The sequence below is a fragment of the Notamacropus eugenii genome, chromosome 1 (assembly GCF_028372415.1).
Source record: "Notamacropus eugenii isolate mMacEug1 chromosome 1, mMacEug1.pri_v2, whole genome shotgun sequence".
NCBI classification, from domain to species: domain Eukaryota; kingdom Metazoa; phylum Chordata; class Mammalia; order Diprotodontia; family Macropodidae; genus Notamacropus; species Notamacropus eugenii.
In genome coordinates this window covers 334878323-334895798 of record NC_092872.1, presented here as the reverse complement: position 1 = coordinate 334895798, position 17476 = coordinate 334878323, and the positions used below count along the sequence as shown (strand labels likewise).

The following is a 17476-nucleotide window of genomic DNA, read 5'->3' as shown; positions in this document are numbered from 1 at the left end:
TCTCCTTTGCACCCTTTAATTACATACATACATACATACATACATATATGTTTATTCATTTATGTGTAAGTTGTATCCCTTGATACACTACAAGCTCCTGGAGGGAAGGGGCTGTTTCCATTTTGTTTTTGTGTTCCCTGGGCCTCAAAAAGTACCTTGTATGTAGTACACGTTTACTTAATAAATTCTTGTTGACTGAATGATTAATCTTTATTCAACCCTATTTCACAAAGAGAAGTTAAGGCTCAGGTAAGGGAAGTGAATTACCCAAGGGCAGATAGGTAGTGTCAAAGCCATGACTGGAACTCAGATGTCCCATCTCCAAGTCTAGATCTCTTCTCATTATATTGCATCCTGTATGAGGTTGGTTTTTAACACATAACACAGGGGGTATTTAAGGCCTTAGACTCCACACCCTTAGTTCAGAGGGACAGGAAGAAGGTTGTGAATATCAATGGTACTGTCTACCTAAGCCACCTCACATCCCTGTTGAAGACACAATGGGTGTAATGCAGCAGCACTAGAGTCAAGTCCCCAAAGCCACACACATAGCTCTCTTTTCAAATGCTGTGTTGGCAAGAAAGACAAGACATTCAAGTACGAGAATCCCAGACATCGTTACAAAATGTTTTAATAAATAGTTTTTCTGAAGTTGTTTTAAGAAGCAAACAAAATATACTGAACAGAGAGGATCCTGCACACCACTCGGGGACTTAATGTATACAGTGATTAAAGTTTCCAAATGACCATGTTTACACTGCTCATTGGCTGGGGTGCTCACCATTCAGATAGCCATCTCCCCTTCCCCCCATCCACTCCCTACCCCAACTAATGGCAAGAGAGCACAGTATCTTTCTAGCAACAAAAAAGAAAACTTTATGTAGCCTCCCCATTTAACAGCAGTAAACTCAAGTGGAAATGGAAGTCCTAACCAAACCAAACCAAACTACGCAGGCTTTCTAAACGTATTCTCACCCCTTGGTAGCTCTGATTACCACTGCTGTGTCATGGAACCACCATTGAATAAGCTGTGAACAGAGGAGAAAAGGTCATTGTTCCCTTCATCAGGCCTGTTTTTAAAATGCCAAAAAAGTACATTAATACCATGGGTAATTAACATTCACAAAGAAACCCATATCTCTGTCTCTCTCACATGTCAACACATACACACAGACACTCTCACTCTCACATACACACATACATATACATACCATCTGCAGACAGGGTGTTTTGTATGTTCTTGGGAGCCTCAGGTCATTAAAAGTGGGGCAAACAGTCATTGCTGGATCTATTTACACATCACTGCTGGGTCACCCTAACCCAACAAGGTCGAAAGAGGCAGTCCTGTCTTAGTCTTAACATCCTGCCCTGCTCACTCCACCCTCCCTAGCTTCCCTTGTCCAAGGACTTAGAAAATTCCTGTAAACAGCATCTCCCTGCCTGCAGCATAAATTAAGGAATGACATGTCAATTTTCTTTTTAAAAAAGGGAGACTGAAATAGTTTAAGTTATTAAATCAAATATACAGAGTGATTCATTTAATATGTACATATGTACAGACGCACATGTTCACAATTAGAGCAGAAGAGGAGCAGGTAGGGCTGGGCCTGGCCTGAGCTTGCCAGGCGGGTGGACGAAGAAATGGCAGTTTCTGACAGTTGCTATAGAAAAGTTTATCTCAAGGCACTTGTCCCAGGCTTCAATACTGCAATCCTAAAGGACTTGAGAGCAAAAAGGAGGAAGAGACAGAAAGGCCACGTTTTGAACCACAGTTGAAAGACCTCTATAGCTTTGTTCCAGCTATGAAGCGTAAGGCAGATCTGCAGGATTGGGGAAGCAGCCGGCACAGTCACAAGTATAGTCATGGAACCCGCCAGGAGCCTCCAGGCTCGGGGCATTGGCAAACAGGTCCCACAGGGTCCTCAGGCAGGGGGCTTGGGAGCCACCATTCAATCAGATCAAGGAATAAAAAAGAAAGATTCTGTAAACAGTGTACAATCTCTTATAATAAACTTTACACAAAATAGCGAAAATACAGATACCGTTTTGTTTCTCCTCTGCCACACAGTGAGTGTTTTATAACTTTACAAAAATAGCAACTATGAAAGAATACTCAATTGTTTTTCACCTGACGGTCATTGAATAATTTATACAAGACTAAAGAAACATAGAAAATAAACTTTTTTTTACACAAAATAAAGAAACTATAAACATTACATTTGACTCCAGATATGTCGCTTCTTGAGGCAGAATGAAGAGTTCCCCCTTTCTCCCCCTGCCCTGCCCCCTGCTGAGCCAAGGAGTGGAGGGGACGTCAGCTCCCCAGTGCCTCGGGGCTAATCTTTTCCATCTTCATAGTCATTCACATTCTTGAGAGATCTGTTGTCTACTTTGTGGCTTGCCCCTGGATGTGCCCACTTTCCGAGGGGGCTCTCCTTAAGGTCCCCTGGTCCTTTGGTGAGTGAAGGCTTTTGGAGTTTTTGAGAAAGGAACTTCTCTACCTCAATGACCTCTCTCTCTTCTTCCTCCTCCTCCTCTTCCTCTTCCTCTTCTTCATACTCTACATATTCCTCCACCTCATCATGAGTTCTCTTAGGAGGAGAAATGAAGTTTTTGCATTCATAATAAATGTCTTTGTTACTGTACGGTTTGTCGATGGGGTTCCTGATGGGGTTCAGGGTAGCCCACTGGTTGTTCACACTTTCTTCCCTGGGAAGTTGGCTTCTCTCCCTCTCTTTTCTTCTCTTTCGAGTCCACCACACACAGATGATGATACATGTCAGCCACAGGATGCTGAAGACCCCACAGAGGATGGGAACTAGGTAATCTAGGCAACAAAAGGAAGAAAAAGCCACTCAGATACAGGATTTGTGGCTACCCCCTGAAGTAACCTGTAACTCTCTTAGGGCTTGAGAATTAGCACTGAGTAAGCCCTTCAGTGCCCTCCCCATCACCTGGCCCGGTCTCCCCACAAATCAGCTCCCAACATTCCTTTATATAGTCCTATACTATCTCCACTCACTCTATGTTAATCTCTCTGGGAAGCCTCAATCATAGTCAGAATCTCGTTCCCTGCGTGACCTACAGTCCCAGAAACAATGAACATAGCGAAATGAAAAGAGAAGGGCCAAAGGCATGAATCTTGTAGCAAACTGGGAAAATGAGGCTGCTTGTTTTTGCAATAGCCAAGTAAGTGCAATCTTGTTCAAAGTTTGAGAAGAGGTGACAGGATGGAAGAAAGTCCTCACCACTTTTCAGGCTAAAAGGGTTGAACTGTTGCTTCAAAAAAAGCAGAACGGCTTTAATAATAATAATAGCTAGCATTTGTGTAGAACTTTAAGGTTAGGAAAACATCTTACATATATTACTTCATTTTATTCTCACAACAACCCTGGGAGGTAGTGGCTATTATTATCCCCATTTTACAGATAAGGAAATTGAAGCAGGCAGAGGCCAAGTGACTTGTTCAGGGTCACAAAGTTACTAAGTGTCTGAGGATGGATTTGAACTCAGTCCTCCTGAGTCCAGAACTAGCACTCTATCCATTGCACAACTTGGCTGACTCTAGGTTTTAAGGTAAAAACAAAGAAAAAACTGCTGAAAAAGCACAAGAAAAAGCATGCTGCCCACCATTAGGAAGTTGCAAGGGTGGGAGAATACAGCATGCAGGAGAACATGTAGAGCAAAATAATAAGTTGAAACTCAAAAAAAAAAAAAAGGGAGCTGCGTCCTCTCTGGAAGGGACTTATACTTCAAGTGTTATCAGAAGTGAGACCATATAAGTAAGGTCTGGACTATGAAGAGATGCATAATGGTAGCTGAGACTCCCTGATGCAGGTATTGAGGGAGCTGTTTTTAAATAAGATGTTAAAAATAAAAGGATCTGATGTTTTCTTTGAGGAAATATTTAAAAAGAAATGATGGAGAATCCGCCAAGACTGTCAAATCTGATGACTATTATTCTACTTATGGTGAGTCACATGGGAAACGTTATTTCTAGAAGAAATTCAGAGAAAACGTTACTAGAAATTATGAAAACTTGAATAAAAAACAAAGAACTTAAGGGACAGCAGTGTTTTTAGATCTCAAGATTGCCTATTTTAAGATAGGGAATTAAGCAGAGTAAAGGCAGATTTGGGAAGTGAACTATTGGTTAAAAAGATGGTATGTGAGAAGAGGATATATCTAGACCATGGCATAAAATACAGGATTGATGGGTTTTTTAAAAGTCTGAAAAAGGATGCACCTAATAAAGCTTGGTGGGAAAACACGTTTGTTTGGAGTCCTGCAAAACTAATCAAAAGGACTTTAAACTATTGGGAGAGAGAAGAAGAAAATTATCTACCTATCTACCAAATCAGATACCATAAAAAAGAACTATGACACAGGAAGTATTGAAGACCAGAAGTGCACAGGGCACAAAATCCAAGAAAGGAGCCAGCAGTAAAATTCATGGCCTCAGGTATCTATGTACGCAAACCTAGTTAACAAGTACAAAGTACAGGGCATAAGTAATGTGAAAAAGAGCCTTTAAAAGAAGGAGGCAAATTTAATCACAGAGATATCTTTCAGACTTGGTGGGATAAGATGCATGACTGGATATGGTTCTGGAAGGATATTCTTTATTCAAAGACAGGTAAAAGAGAAGGGGATGAAACTGCACTATACATTAAGAAGATATATTTATGAGAGAAAATCCAGAAACTAAATAGAGGAAGCCTGTTGGAGAATATCTGGGTGAAGGTAAACTGAGGAAAAAACATTACTGTAAGAGCATAATATAGTTCAGACAAGGAGTTTGGCCTGATATGATATAATGGGGGCTACAACTATTCAAACTTCTGCTGCATGGTTCATCTGTCTCTGACTCCCTGCATTTTCCCTCCCTTCCCTCCTTTTTAGCACTCCTTATACCTTCTCCTTCCCCCAATCAAAACAGACAATAAATTCTTAGTTTGTCTTAATGAAAAATTCATAATTCAGAAGGTGATAGTGGTTCATTCAGACTTGTCTTCATGACCTCATGGACCTTTTTGTCCATGGAGTTTTCTTGGCAAAGATACTGGAGTGGTTTGCATTTCCTCCTCCAGTGGATTACCTTTTGTTAGAACCCTACATGCTACACAGTTCATAGTTTCATTGAGCTATGCAAAGCCCCTCTGCCACAATAAGGCCATAATGCAAGAGACTGGGGCAAGTATTAATAGAAACTACCCTTCTGGACCTTATTCTTGCTAATCTGGAGGAAGTGGCTGTTGAAGCAGAAAGGCTTAGACTCTTGAAAGAGGTGGAGAGGAAGAGACAATCTTAGAATCTGTTTTAGAGAAGAAGAGGAAGCTGTCATTATATCCAAGATTTTAAGAGAAGCGATTTCAAAGAGTTAAAAGAAAGGAGAAGTAGGACATCATAGCTTATAATTCTACAGAATGGAATTCTAAAAAAACCTCAAAAAACAAACCAAAAAATTCCAGCAAAGAAGAAACGAGGGAATTGTCCAAAGAGAACAATATGGACACACAGGGACCTCATCGACTCACTTGGACTGGGAAAAGAAATGGAAGCAAGGAGCGGGAATGGAATAAAAAGATGTGCGAAGTGGTCTTACAAGAACAGTGTCAGGAATACTAAGGCCACACGAATGCAGTGGATAACCAGTAGGGCTCTCCCTCTTCTCCTCCATCATTCTTCCTACCCATAAGGCTGTGCTGGGAACAAGACCAGAAAAGCACCATTGCTTGGGTGGATTAGATGAATAATAACACAGGATAGAGAACACAAAACAACTCAACTCTTATTCTGCTTTCACCTTTGGCACCAGGACAAATGCTTTTGGCAGTAGGAGTAAAAATGGCTAAGAGAGAGGTGAAATCCAAGGTAAGTAGAGACACAATGAGATCCAGCCACTGTTGATGAGTTCATTCTATCACGCCACACTAACTTCATGTCTTCTTTTGGACAGGGTTGTTACACTAGGGGAATGCTTCAGAGTTTAACTGGCATTTAATAAAAACATCTGACAAAGTTCCACAGGTCATAAAGTTGGCATAAAGTAAATTCTTACTAAATTGATTACATGCTATTTTTTGTAGAGAAGTTGGAGAGATGTGTGTTAGGGAGAGCTGAAATTGAGTCGTCACCGATGACGTGATAATAACTTGGAAGGAGATCTATAGTGGAACGATGCCCTCAGCTCTGTGCTTTTTAACATTTTTATAAATTATATGGATAAAGGCATAGCAGGTATGCTTATCAGATTTACAGATGATATGAAGCTGGGTGTGAAAACTAACATGCTAGGTGAACAGGGTCAGGATCCAGAAATATCTCAACAGTCTAAAAAACACTCGGCCAAATCCATAAGGCAATAAAATAAAAGATAAATACAAAGTCATACATTGGATTTAGATCAATATCAGAAATGTAAAATGGGAAAACAATTGGTAGTTCTCCCCAGAAGTTTATTTGAAAAGGATTTGGGGGTTTTATTGGACCATATGTTCAATATGAGTTAAGAGTGTGGTATGGAAGTCAAAAAAATACTCTCCTTAGAATGCATTACTAAGAGAGAATGTGACCAGAATGAAGGTGATAGTCCCACTGTATCCATATGTAGATACATACTATATCTGGAATTTTTTTTCTTTTTAGTTCTAGGTACCATATTTTAGGAAAAGCACTGAGAAGCGAGATAAAGTTCAGAAAGGGATGACCAGGATGGTAATGGTCTCAAGATCATACCATATGAGAACTATCTGAAAAAGCCAGATGTTTAATCATGGAGAAGAGATGATGTGTGTTGAAGGACAGCTTTCTTCAAATATTTGAAGGGCTTTCAAGTAGAGAAGAATCTAGAGTTGGCCCCAGAAACAATCAAATTAGAAGAAACAAAGTTGTAAAGCAGCATACTTAGGCTTGGTGTAAAGGAAAGCTTCCTAACAGGTAAAGCTATATTTAGAATTAAAAGGCGTCAACAAGGGATGTGGCAGGTTCTCTTTCACTTGAGGTTTTCAAGCAAGAAAAGACCGGTCACTGGAGGGGATTCTCTTGTATCCCTTCTAACTTCAAAATTCTGAGATTCTGTTCCCATCTCTCAGCAGGTCCCAGAAATGCCCTTTAACCTCAAAGTTCTTCAAGGTGCTGGGGAAAATGAGGTTGCTGTTTTATTCACCAATTCATGGTGAGCCTGAGGTTCATCATGGGGTCACCAAATGGTCATGTTATCTTACAGGCACCCAAAGAACCACTCCCATGTGGGACAGCTTAATATCCAAAGAGAGTATCCAGAAGTACTTGGCCCAACCCCAACCAGACTCACCTGTGGAGGAGTTCCCCATCACAACAGTCTCCACTTTCACCTCGGTAACAGCAAGCAGCACTGTGCTATTCTCTGGCTTAGTTATAGCGCTGACAATGGTATTTGCGGCATTCTGGATGAGGGTGTTGTCTGGCTCATCCCGGGGTGGGCTGAAGGACTGTGGGACGTAGTGAGGATGTCATTCAATCTTCCAACACCAAGAACATTAGTCTGGTGGCCCATTCAAGCCACCAAAGATCTTAACTGTTATCAGGCTTAAAAAAATCTATTTTTTATTGCCCCCAAACAAGACCTAGGCTTTTTTCTTATCTTACCCAATAACATACAAGGGAAGGATGTGTTGCTTGATCATTCTTTTTATAACTAAAAGTTTTATAACTTTTTATAATTGCATCAGAAAGTCTCATACAAAACTCTGGAAATGGTAGATGCCCAATGTGGCTTGCGGGCCACAACAAAGCTTTCAGTCATCCCTATCAGAACCTGAAGGAATTGTTATAAATCTAAATCCCCACTAATCCTCAAAATATTTTGAGATTTGGTATCTTTTTTTTCCCTTAAAAACAGAGAACTGCAAGAGATCCCCACTGTGACTGATCTGTCCCATCTCCTTTGGGAAGTGGAAGGGAAGGCTAGGCCAGGTAGCTCTCAGTTTCAGATCTCCAGATATAAAACAGCTATTTCACAGGGTGCCTGAAGTCTTTGCTTTCAGGGCTGACTTAGTCCTGGCTGGGAGAGGGAAAGTGGTCAAAGCTGTCAGAATTAGTTATTTACACCAATGCCCGCTTAGGGCTGTTTTGATGTCATTGCTATTCTGTGGCAACACTTTCTGCACGTTAAAAAGCTTTATCTCTGATTCTTCTCTCTCCCTCCATGCTCAGCTACTTGAATTCCGCCTCCAGAAAATCTCTCACATCCATAGCCTGCTCTTTATTCCTACTACTTCTGGCCTTGTACAGGCCCCAATTACCATCCATATAGACTACTGAAATAGCTTCCTAACAGGACCTAATTTCATTCTCTCTCACCTCAAATTCATTAGCACTGAAAGACCAATTTTCCTTATACAAAGATCTGCTCACATCAGTCCTCTGATACAAAATCTTTAGTGGCTCCTAACGATCTATTGATTAAAATTCATATTCCTTTACAAGTCATTCACAACACTCTGCTAGCATTACTCTGCTTGAAAAGCCTGCTTCTGTTTTACTTTTATCCTCTCCTTTTGAAGAACTGGCAGAATGCAGTAGAAAGTCACTAGATTTAGAGTCAAAGGATCTGGGTCGAAATTTTAGCTCTTCCACTTAACAATGAGGGACCTTAGAAAACTCACTTAATCTCTATGGGCACAGATTTCTCATCTATAAAATGATGTTATATTAAATGACCTCTATATCTATGAACTTAAACCAAAATAGTCTACTCTTAATTCCCTAAAAACAACCTAAATTTTCCTACCTCTAAGCTCAAGCTGTTCTATATCCTATATTTAATATTCATTTGTTGAGTTCCTACTCATCTTTTAAAACCATACCCAAATGCTGCCTTCTCCAGTGTGTGTTTGTCCTTCACTGCTGAAGAAGACCATGCCATGAGAGAAATGATGACATGACTTGCACTTGATTTTGTTTTGAGTGAGGAAAGGCTGTGCCTTGTCCAGTAAGTCTTTCCTGATCCCCACTGGTAATAACTTTTCTTTGACCTCATACTGCACTTTATATCTCACTAACATACTAATATGTATGCATCTTATACCCCTACTAGAATATAAACTCCCTGGGAAACAACATGTCTTGTCTAAACTTTGTACCTCTTATAGCAGCAAGCACAGCACATAGCCAATACTTAAGTATTTGCTGAATGAACGTATAAGCTTCAATTTTATAAGAACATTGATCTCATCTTCTCACCCCATATACCCTGCACCCTAACTGAACCCTAGACAGATAGAGCCTAGGCTGCTTCAGGATGCTATGATGCAGAACAGAAAGCTAAAAAGTCAAGGCAACCAAGTGCAATTTGGGAGGGATAGGTATCCCTTGATGTCATCTACAGCAGTTTTTGCATTCTCCCTTCCCTCCAGGTCCTAGGAACTCACAATGGCAACTTCCACAGCATTCTCGGTGGAGGCTGACAAGTCACACAGCAGAACCAGCAGGCCCTCCCGTGCTGCTGCCCGTGTGGCTGGCAAGTAGCGGATCCCTGAGCAGATGGCTCCAACTGTGGTACCCTGGGGTCAGAATGATGAAAGTGAGAGTCAGGAGAAGAGAGAGAAAGCATCATTCTACTAATATTCTAGATTCTAATAACTAGTTTGTAAAACAGACTCCAGGCGTCCACAGCCAAACAGGTGCCCTTTCCCATCTCTGGCCACACAATGACTGGGATGGAGAGGACAGAACACAGATACAGAATCTAAACACTATGTTGGGAATCTAGTAGAAATGGCAGCTCCCAAATCCTCTCTGAGGATCTGTAATTGATTATAAACTACTCAACAGGCAGGAACAGAGTTACATCCTGTTGTTTTTATTTCTAATTACTTCTCACTTTCCTTCTCACTTCTCTTCTATAAAAGGAAAGGGTGAACCTGATGACCTCTAACATTCCTTCCAGCTCTAAAATCCTTTATCCTACTACTTACCTTGAATAAAGTGGCTCCTATATGAGCATGCAAGTCTCTAGAATGGATACATAACTTGATTTCCAAAATAATATGGTTCATATACAACTTTTCAGAAGTACAGCCATTGTGTACAATTTAAGCATATCTGTAATTCACGTATGCTGGTACAACAAGCATCTGTCCTGTGTTCTTCTCTAGGCTGCGAGCTAATGGAGGTAAGAAATATAGGCCTGTTTCTTTCACTGGGTCCTCTTTTCATCCAACAAACATTAGTCACCCACTGAATGACTCACTTCATGGCAGGAATCAAACAAAGTAGGTGGTCATTAAGGGTGGAAGGTGACATGTCAGGCAAGGAGAGGAGAAAAGCAATGGTCTGCCATAGTACTTGACCTTTACCCGCATGGAAAGAAAGGTTAGGCAGAGAAGTTACAGGAAAGCAGATTTTCATTTAATACAAAAACCAGTTTCCTAACAATGAAAGATCACAGCTCTAGAGTTATCTAATGCAACTCCTTGACATTTTACAGATGAAGAAACTGAGTCCCTGGGAAGTTAAGTGACTTGCCCAAGGTTACGCAGGTAGCAGACAATCAGAAGCAGAATTCGAACCTAGTCCTGATTTCAGAACCACTGCCTTCCTGCTGCCTTAAGAGTTTCCCCAACTCTGGAGGTTGCTTAAAGGAGATGCTGAATGAACATCCACTAGGTATGATGGTGGCTACCTCAGAGGTAGCTTTTGAGGTTCCTTCCAGCTCTGGGCATAGCTGTTCAATTAGTTACAGTGGGCAGGAGTTTGATGTCCATAAGCAGAGCTAAACTCCTTAAAGCATTTCACTGGCACCTAAATGCTTTTTTCAGTTTTGTCCTTCTGAGGATAAACAGGGACGTTTTTACATGCAGACTTCCACACTTAGTAAAATCTCATTACTTTAGGCTAATTAGGAGAGGGAACAGTCTGAATGACAGACTGCTTTCTAATAAAGGTCTCAACCCTGTGCTAAATAAGGAAGTTAGTGACCTAACACAGTGCTATCCAACAGAGGTCTTGCTTTAATGAAGAGATATAAATGAGTCATCATAAATTTTATAACAGGCATAAGCAATGCTGACTTTTGCTCCCAAGTCACTCAGTGTAAGATGACATAAACACTGCTAACAAGTCTGTAAAACATTTCTCTTACGATCTTGTTTATATTTTAACAGGTTCAGCAAATCCCTCCTCCACAGAGCACAAAGGACAACATCAGCTCAGCATCAGGGCTCATGGTCCTCAACTAGATATTAGTGAAATCCAATCTATGTAACGAGGATTCTGTGTTCTAAGATACAGAACTCACATCTTCAAAATCCCTACCTCCCTTCTCCCAAATTTCCTCCCATTATTGTGTTCCCAGATTTCCTCCTGTTATTGTGAGGCTCCTATGGGATGGCCAAGATAATAATCCTTGTATCCATACTTCAAACAGATATGAGAAATGGATTCAGCTAACATTCAAGTATCATAGAAATGGGAGTTATTATTTTTCTCATATTAAAAAAGTGGTAAAATGGAAAATGCCAAGTTGGCTGTTCCATTCTTTTTCCAAATCTTAGAAGAAACTCTCGAAAGGAAAAAAAAGCAACAAAACCAGTTGCCAGTTTGGCAAAGGTGAAAATAAGGAAAATATTACTAACAAACAATAGATAAATAAAATACTAGAGGGTGAAAATAAAGCCAGTCTTTTCTCTTGCTAAAGATCTCACATATCCTGAGGGTACTACTAGTAAAAGCCAGTGGAAATAGGAGACCCAAAAGTTAAAGGGTAAATGGTAACCCCTGTATGCCTACCTATTCACAACTTGCCTGTCTCTGTCAGAAAAATGGAACTCTGAAGTAAGTTCTATCATCCAAACCTGTGTCCAAGGAGGAGGAGGTTAGGGTTTAATCAGTCCCTTTCTTTAGATCTCTGAAGGGCCTTCCAAGGAAAGAAAAATTTTGTTCTGTTTGAATTTAGAGGACAGTTTCAGAAGCAATGGATGGTACAGAGAAGCAGATTTCACTTTGATATCAGGAAAAACTTCTTAATAATTACTCTATCTAAAATGGAAGACACTATTACACATAGGATAATGAACTCTCTGTTACAAGAAGTATCCCAGTCCCAAAAGCTGTGATCCTATGAGACTGAAATAGACTCTAGCTGCCTGTTCCCATGAGCCACTCAAAATTGGATCAATTCTAGGTGGGTAGGATATCCTTACCTGGGGTACCTTGTCCCGGTTAAAGATAAGTGTGATCTTGGCACAGTTATTCCCCAGGTGTCCAGAATTAGGCTGGCATGGGGTGCTTGGGACAAGGGGCTCCACTGGACTGCACTCTCCCCAAGCTGCACAAGGAGGCTGAAGGCATTTGGGGTAGGCTCTCTCCAGGCAGTCTTGGCCTCGTGGACACTGGTCCTCCGTGTAGTCTGGGTGTCTGGGTAATAGACAAGGCTTTCTCCCACACCATACCTGAACAGAGAAAAACATACACAAACACATCAGTAGAAGTCTCTTCACCACTGGTTAAAATAATTCCCAAGTCCTTTTTAGATCACCCCTATTTCTTTTGTGTCAGTGAGATCTAATGGAATGAAGATGTTTAAATAAATGGCTACAGCTTAGAAATCATTATAATGGGATCCAGAACTAGAAGAGGCCTTAAAGAGCAGTAGTCTAACCTCATTTTACTGATGGTGATAGTAAGACCTACAGAGATTAAGTCTTGAAGAGTTTCAAGAGATACTTCCCTCGGGGCTCATAGTTATCCCTAACAGGCAATATAAAAACAATATTCCAAACCTGCTGTACTCCACATGAGGGTGGATTTTTTTTTAAGCTCGGTATTTACCTCACGGGGTTATTGTGAGAGTTGAATGAAGTAACATATGCAAAGCAACTTGAAGCTCTTTGTAGATGCTAGCTAATAGCGGTGACAGTGGTGGTGGTAATTACAGTACCAGTACCATGCTCATGGTAATAGTCCCCAATCAAACATTATAGTCAATACTGTGCCTTGACAAGATTCTGACCAAACTACTCTGACTTTACATTCACTTCATGGAAAGTCTTTAGAGCCCTAGGTAGAGAGAGAGAAGTCTATGATCACAGTTATAGCTAAGTTTAGAACTTCATTTATCCAGCAACCCAAGAGACCTGTCTTCCTCCAGCCTCCTCTTCTTTCTGTCCATTTCCATGTGGTACAGTAGAGAGGGTATCCTGGATTATGAGTCAGGGCATCTGGTTTTGAGTCCTGATTCTGCTACTTACAAGCAACTTCCCTACTCTGTGTCTCTTTCTCTTTAATGATAAAGTGAGGGGGTGAGCCTAGCCCTAGATGATTACTAAGGAAGCCTCCATTTCTGTATGTAGACTGTTGTGTGTGGGTGTTTTATAAGCCCACTTGCTTCAGAACCTAACGAGGAATGGCAAAAAGAGCCTAGAATTAGAAGGAGGCCTAGGCTCCATTTCCAGCCCTACCACTAAATTACTGGTTCAACCTTGGACAAGTGACAATCTCTGTATCTCAGTTTTCTTAGTTGTAAAAGAGAAGGGGATGGACTAGGACAAGGTGGTCTCATGCCCATCCTCCTATTTTCTAAGTTTATGATCTTATAACCCAGAAATAGGGGTGTGAGAGCTAGTGCCCATCCAGGGCCCTTCCTTACTGTACTGCAGTCAGCACGACCATCTACGCAGTGGCATGTGTTGCACTCCTCGGTCCACTTGCTGCCATGTGGGAACGGCATGCCCTGTGACCAGCAGGATTTCCCAAAACCAATCACTGAAAAGGGAGGAAAACAAATGTTAAACATTTACGTTCAACCAAAATGTCTGTTAGAAAATGTCACTGAAAAGCAAACGCAAGACCAGACCTGTCCTGCACTGAAATTCTGGTCAGAGGCCAACAGAATCACAAGACAAGAAAACCTATGGTAAAAGAAGCCTGGGCCTCTCCAGCTCAAACCCCATTGTCTCCTGGACCTGGCTGTCTCCAGGGCTATCTATCCCTGGCTTTGTAATCTGAATACTTACCTTCTTGGCATCTCTGCCCGGCTCTCCCAGGAGGGCAGACGCACTGGTACCCATTTATTTCATCCACACATGTGGCTCCATATGCACATGGAGAGGACTGGCATTCATCAATGTCTGCATGACAAACAGAACAATTCTCATTTCTAGAGAATGTTAACAAAGTACTTTTCTCAAAACAATCTTGGAGGGCAGGGATAGATGGGTAAGTAGCGGAAGTATGACGTTCATTTCACAGGTGAAACTTTGGGTCAGAAGGACAGAATGACTTACCCATGGGAAAAACTGTCCAACCTGAGGTGGTCAGATAGAATGAAGGTTATCATCAAGGGAAGCCAGACCCTATGGCCTGGCCACTATCCAGGGAAAAGGATGGGGATTAATGTGGGAGGATCTAGTCTCATCCCAGAACAAGAAGCAGGACAGTTCTAGGCCATACAGTCATCTGTTCTCATGGTCCCTCATAGTGGAGAGCCTCCAGCAAGTAATCAGAAGCCCATGGGATCATAATCAGGACAATGAGGGAACAAGAGTTGGATTACACCTAAGGACCCTTCACCTCTCAGGTTTTCTGGATGCAGTTTTGAAAACACACAGCTGACAGGTCTTGTCAGTGTAACTTAGCCCCTCGTTTTAATAATGCAGGACCTGCCTGTCTGAGCCTTTGCCCTCCCCTTTCCCATCTGGCTCCATACTTTCCACACTTACCAGGGGAATCAGGATCTCCAGCCCCAAGGACGCTGAGCCCAGCCCATGGCCAAGGCCAACCAGTCCTGAGAAGGACACACGCATGGTTCCAAGGAAGGAAGGGGGAGCTTCCTACAAATGAGTGGGTTGGGTGGAGGCCTGTGTGCATGTGGGAAACCTACTACAGCTCCTAGCACACACAGCCTTCTCTAGGGACCTGCTACCTTCATGCCTGAACAACTATTCTCAATTATATCCACCAAGATATTCATGGTGTAGTGAAAAGAGAACTGGGAATCAGGATCACAAAATGTAAGCCTACTTGATAAACTGAATTAATAGTAAGTCAATAAACATTTATTAAGCTCCATCTATCTTCTAGGCACACTGCTAAAAATGGGATGCAAAGAGAGGCAAAAGGCAATCCCTGTTCTCCAGGAGCTCACAGTGTAACAGGGTGAGACAACATGAAAGCAACTATGTACACGCAAGATACAGACAGAATAAATTAGAAAATGTCAACAGAGGGGAGGCACTAAAATTAAGGGGGATGAACAAAGACTTTTTCAAGGTGGGATTTTAGTTGGAACTTGAAAGATACCTGGGAGGCTAGGAAACAAATGAGAAGGGAGAGTGTTGAAGGCATGGAGGACTGCCCGGGAAAATGCCTGGAGCTGGGAGATGGGGCATCATGTGCAAGGAATAGAAGGAGGCCAGTGTCACTTCGAGATCATCTAATGCAACTCCCTCACTGAAGAGAGAAGGAAACAGGCCCAGAGAGAGGAAACTACTTGCCTAAGGTCACACAGCTTATGGATATTATAGGAGAGTCAGGATTTTAACCCAGGTCTCTGGACTCCAAATCCTGTGTTCATGCTGCTACATCCAGAACTCCAACCCTAGTCTTTCATTAATTTATTTCGTAACTTGGGACACGACCCTTGTCTTTGGGCCACATACTCCTCATGTGTAAAATAAAGGGACCTAATGACGTTAGCTCTGCAGGTCCTTCTAATTCTAGCACACCATAATTCACCAAGTGAGAGTCTGGGACTGCCATTTCTAGGTGGCTGAGACTCTTGAGCAGGACGTTTCTCCCCTGAATCTGTTTCTTCATCTGTAATAAAGAAGTAATGATAGTCATGTCCTTGCCACTCTGTAGGGGTTGATGTGTGGATCCAATGAAACTGTTTTTCTCAACCATAAAACACGGCACAAATGGGAAGGCTGATTATATAAACACTCCCTGAACCCTACTGTGGGCAGATACTATTAAGGGAAACAATCCCAGAGACATCACGCTGCTAGAATATTTAGAGATCACTCAGTACAATCCTATTCCTTTTCAGAGGAATAAAATGAGATCCAGAAAAGAAGTAAAATCCTAGTTAGGTCACAAAACTAGGTCTGCAGCCTAGGCCCCTAGTTCTTTTAACAGTGAGCACTCTGCCACTTTGCAAGGATTGGGGGAGGGGGGAACTAGATCTGTCAAACACTCTATGATGTAGATGACAGAGCTGAAAGGCATGTTAAAACTACCTGGAAACAGAAATTAAAGGTCAGAAAGGGGAAGGGATAGTGTAGCCAGGCAGGGTATCTTCCTGCCTACCAACCTTGACCCAGACATGTCGTCCTTCTGTCTCCCCATAGGCCAACATCCCCAAACACTCTGTTTATGCCCTTGTACTCACTGATTCGGCAGTCAGGACCAGCAAACCCTGGGGCACAATTACAACGAAACCAATTCACTCCATCAACACAGATGCCTCCATTGTAGCTGCAAAACACAGCCCCCCAACCCCATGATCATCAGACCAATCCCAAGGTTTCGAGAACCACAAGCCGATCCTTCCTCCCAACCACAACACTTGCTTTTTATGTTGTCCTTAATTTGCAAATTTCTAGTCTCCCTTCGTTGTTCATCCAATGGTGTGCATTCTTGGATACTTCCCTTCCTAATAAGCCACTATGTCAGCATTCTTTCTAATTAAGCCTGTGTTAATTAAGTCACATAGTTCCCTCTGTGAGCAGAGGACCCTAGCTCTGCTCTTCTGGGGAAACCCTTGCTCAAGGAGGACTCTTGACTAATGACTCTGGGCTAATCCCCCTACCTGTTAGAAGTAGATACACTTTCCCCAAAGATCCACCTCCCCATAGGCTACCCAGAGATACTCACCATGGATGAGGGTTGCAGTCATTTGTATCTGAGAAAGAAAGAGAGAGAAAGGAAAAGGGAGAGATGTGTGAGAGTGGTTTTTTGGTGGTGAGGGAGCTCAAGCAACAGGACAGAACAGTTACAAAATAACGTCTGAGCTCTTCCTACAAACAGTGATCTGTGCTTAGCAGTGGAGACCCCAAAAGGTAGGAAGTTCCTGCCCTCAAGGACCTAAGAGTCTTTGCCAAGGGTCCCAAAGTCCTGCTTGGAAAGCAGGGGAAGACCCTGATATACTTCTCTGGTACTCAGTGAGTATAAGGAAAAACTTACTGATAATCAGAACTGTCTAAAAGTGGGATTGAAGGCCTGGGGTGGAAAATAGATTCTCCTTAGTCAAGATCTTCAGGCAGATGCTCGAGGAACATCTGTGGAGTGTGCAAGGGATTCTTGTTCAAGTAAAGACAAGACAAGACTTTCTATCAACTGGAAGCAGCCTGCGTATGCTGGGGCCACAGCATGGACTCTCACTATTCCTGGTGCTAGGAACTGCATTTCAGGAATATTACAATACCATCTAGCACCTACACCAAAGAATAACCCAAGCAAAGAAGCAGAGTAAACCTCCAATGGGGGTGGGAGG

At 42.0% G+C, this 17476-nt stretch overlaps 1 protein-coding gene across 2 annotated transcripts in view; it reads right to left on the bottom strand.

The window, feature by feature from the left end:
* Positions 1 to 615: 615 nt before the first annotated feature.
* Positions 616 to 17476, bottom strand: part of JAG2 (jagged canonical Notch ligand 2) — a 146897-nt gene continuing 130036 nt past the window's right edge. For both annotated transcript variants that reach the window (XM_072629831.1, XM_072629832.1), the window contains 8 exons: positions 16858 to 16885; positions 16373 to 16458; positions 13998 to 14111; positions 13631 to 13746; positions 12186 to 12434; positions 9414 to 9545; positions 7316 to 7472; positions 616 to 2827 (listed from right to left, as the gene is read on the bottom strand). In XM_072629831.1, coding sequence (XP_072485932.1) covers positions 2337 to 2827; positions 7316 to 7472; positions 9414 to 9545; positions 12186 to 12434; positions 13631 to 13746; positions 13998 to 14111; positions 16373 to 16458; positions 16858 to 16885 — 1373 coding nt within the window. In that variant the 3' untranslated portion in view covers positions 616 to 2336. The remainder of the gene's footprint in view (positions 2828 to 7315; positions 7473 to 9413; positions 9546 to 12185; positions 12435 to 13630; positions 13747 to 13997; positions 14112 to 16372; positions 16459 to 16857; positions 16886 to 17476) is intronic.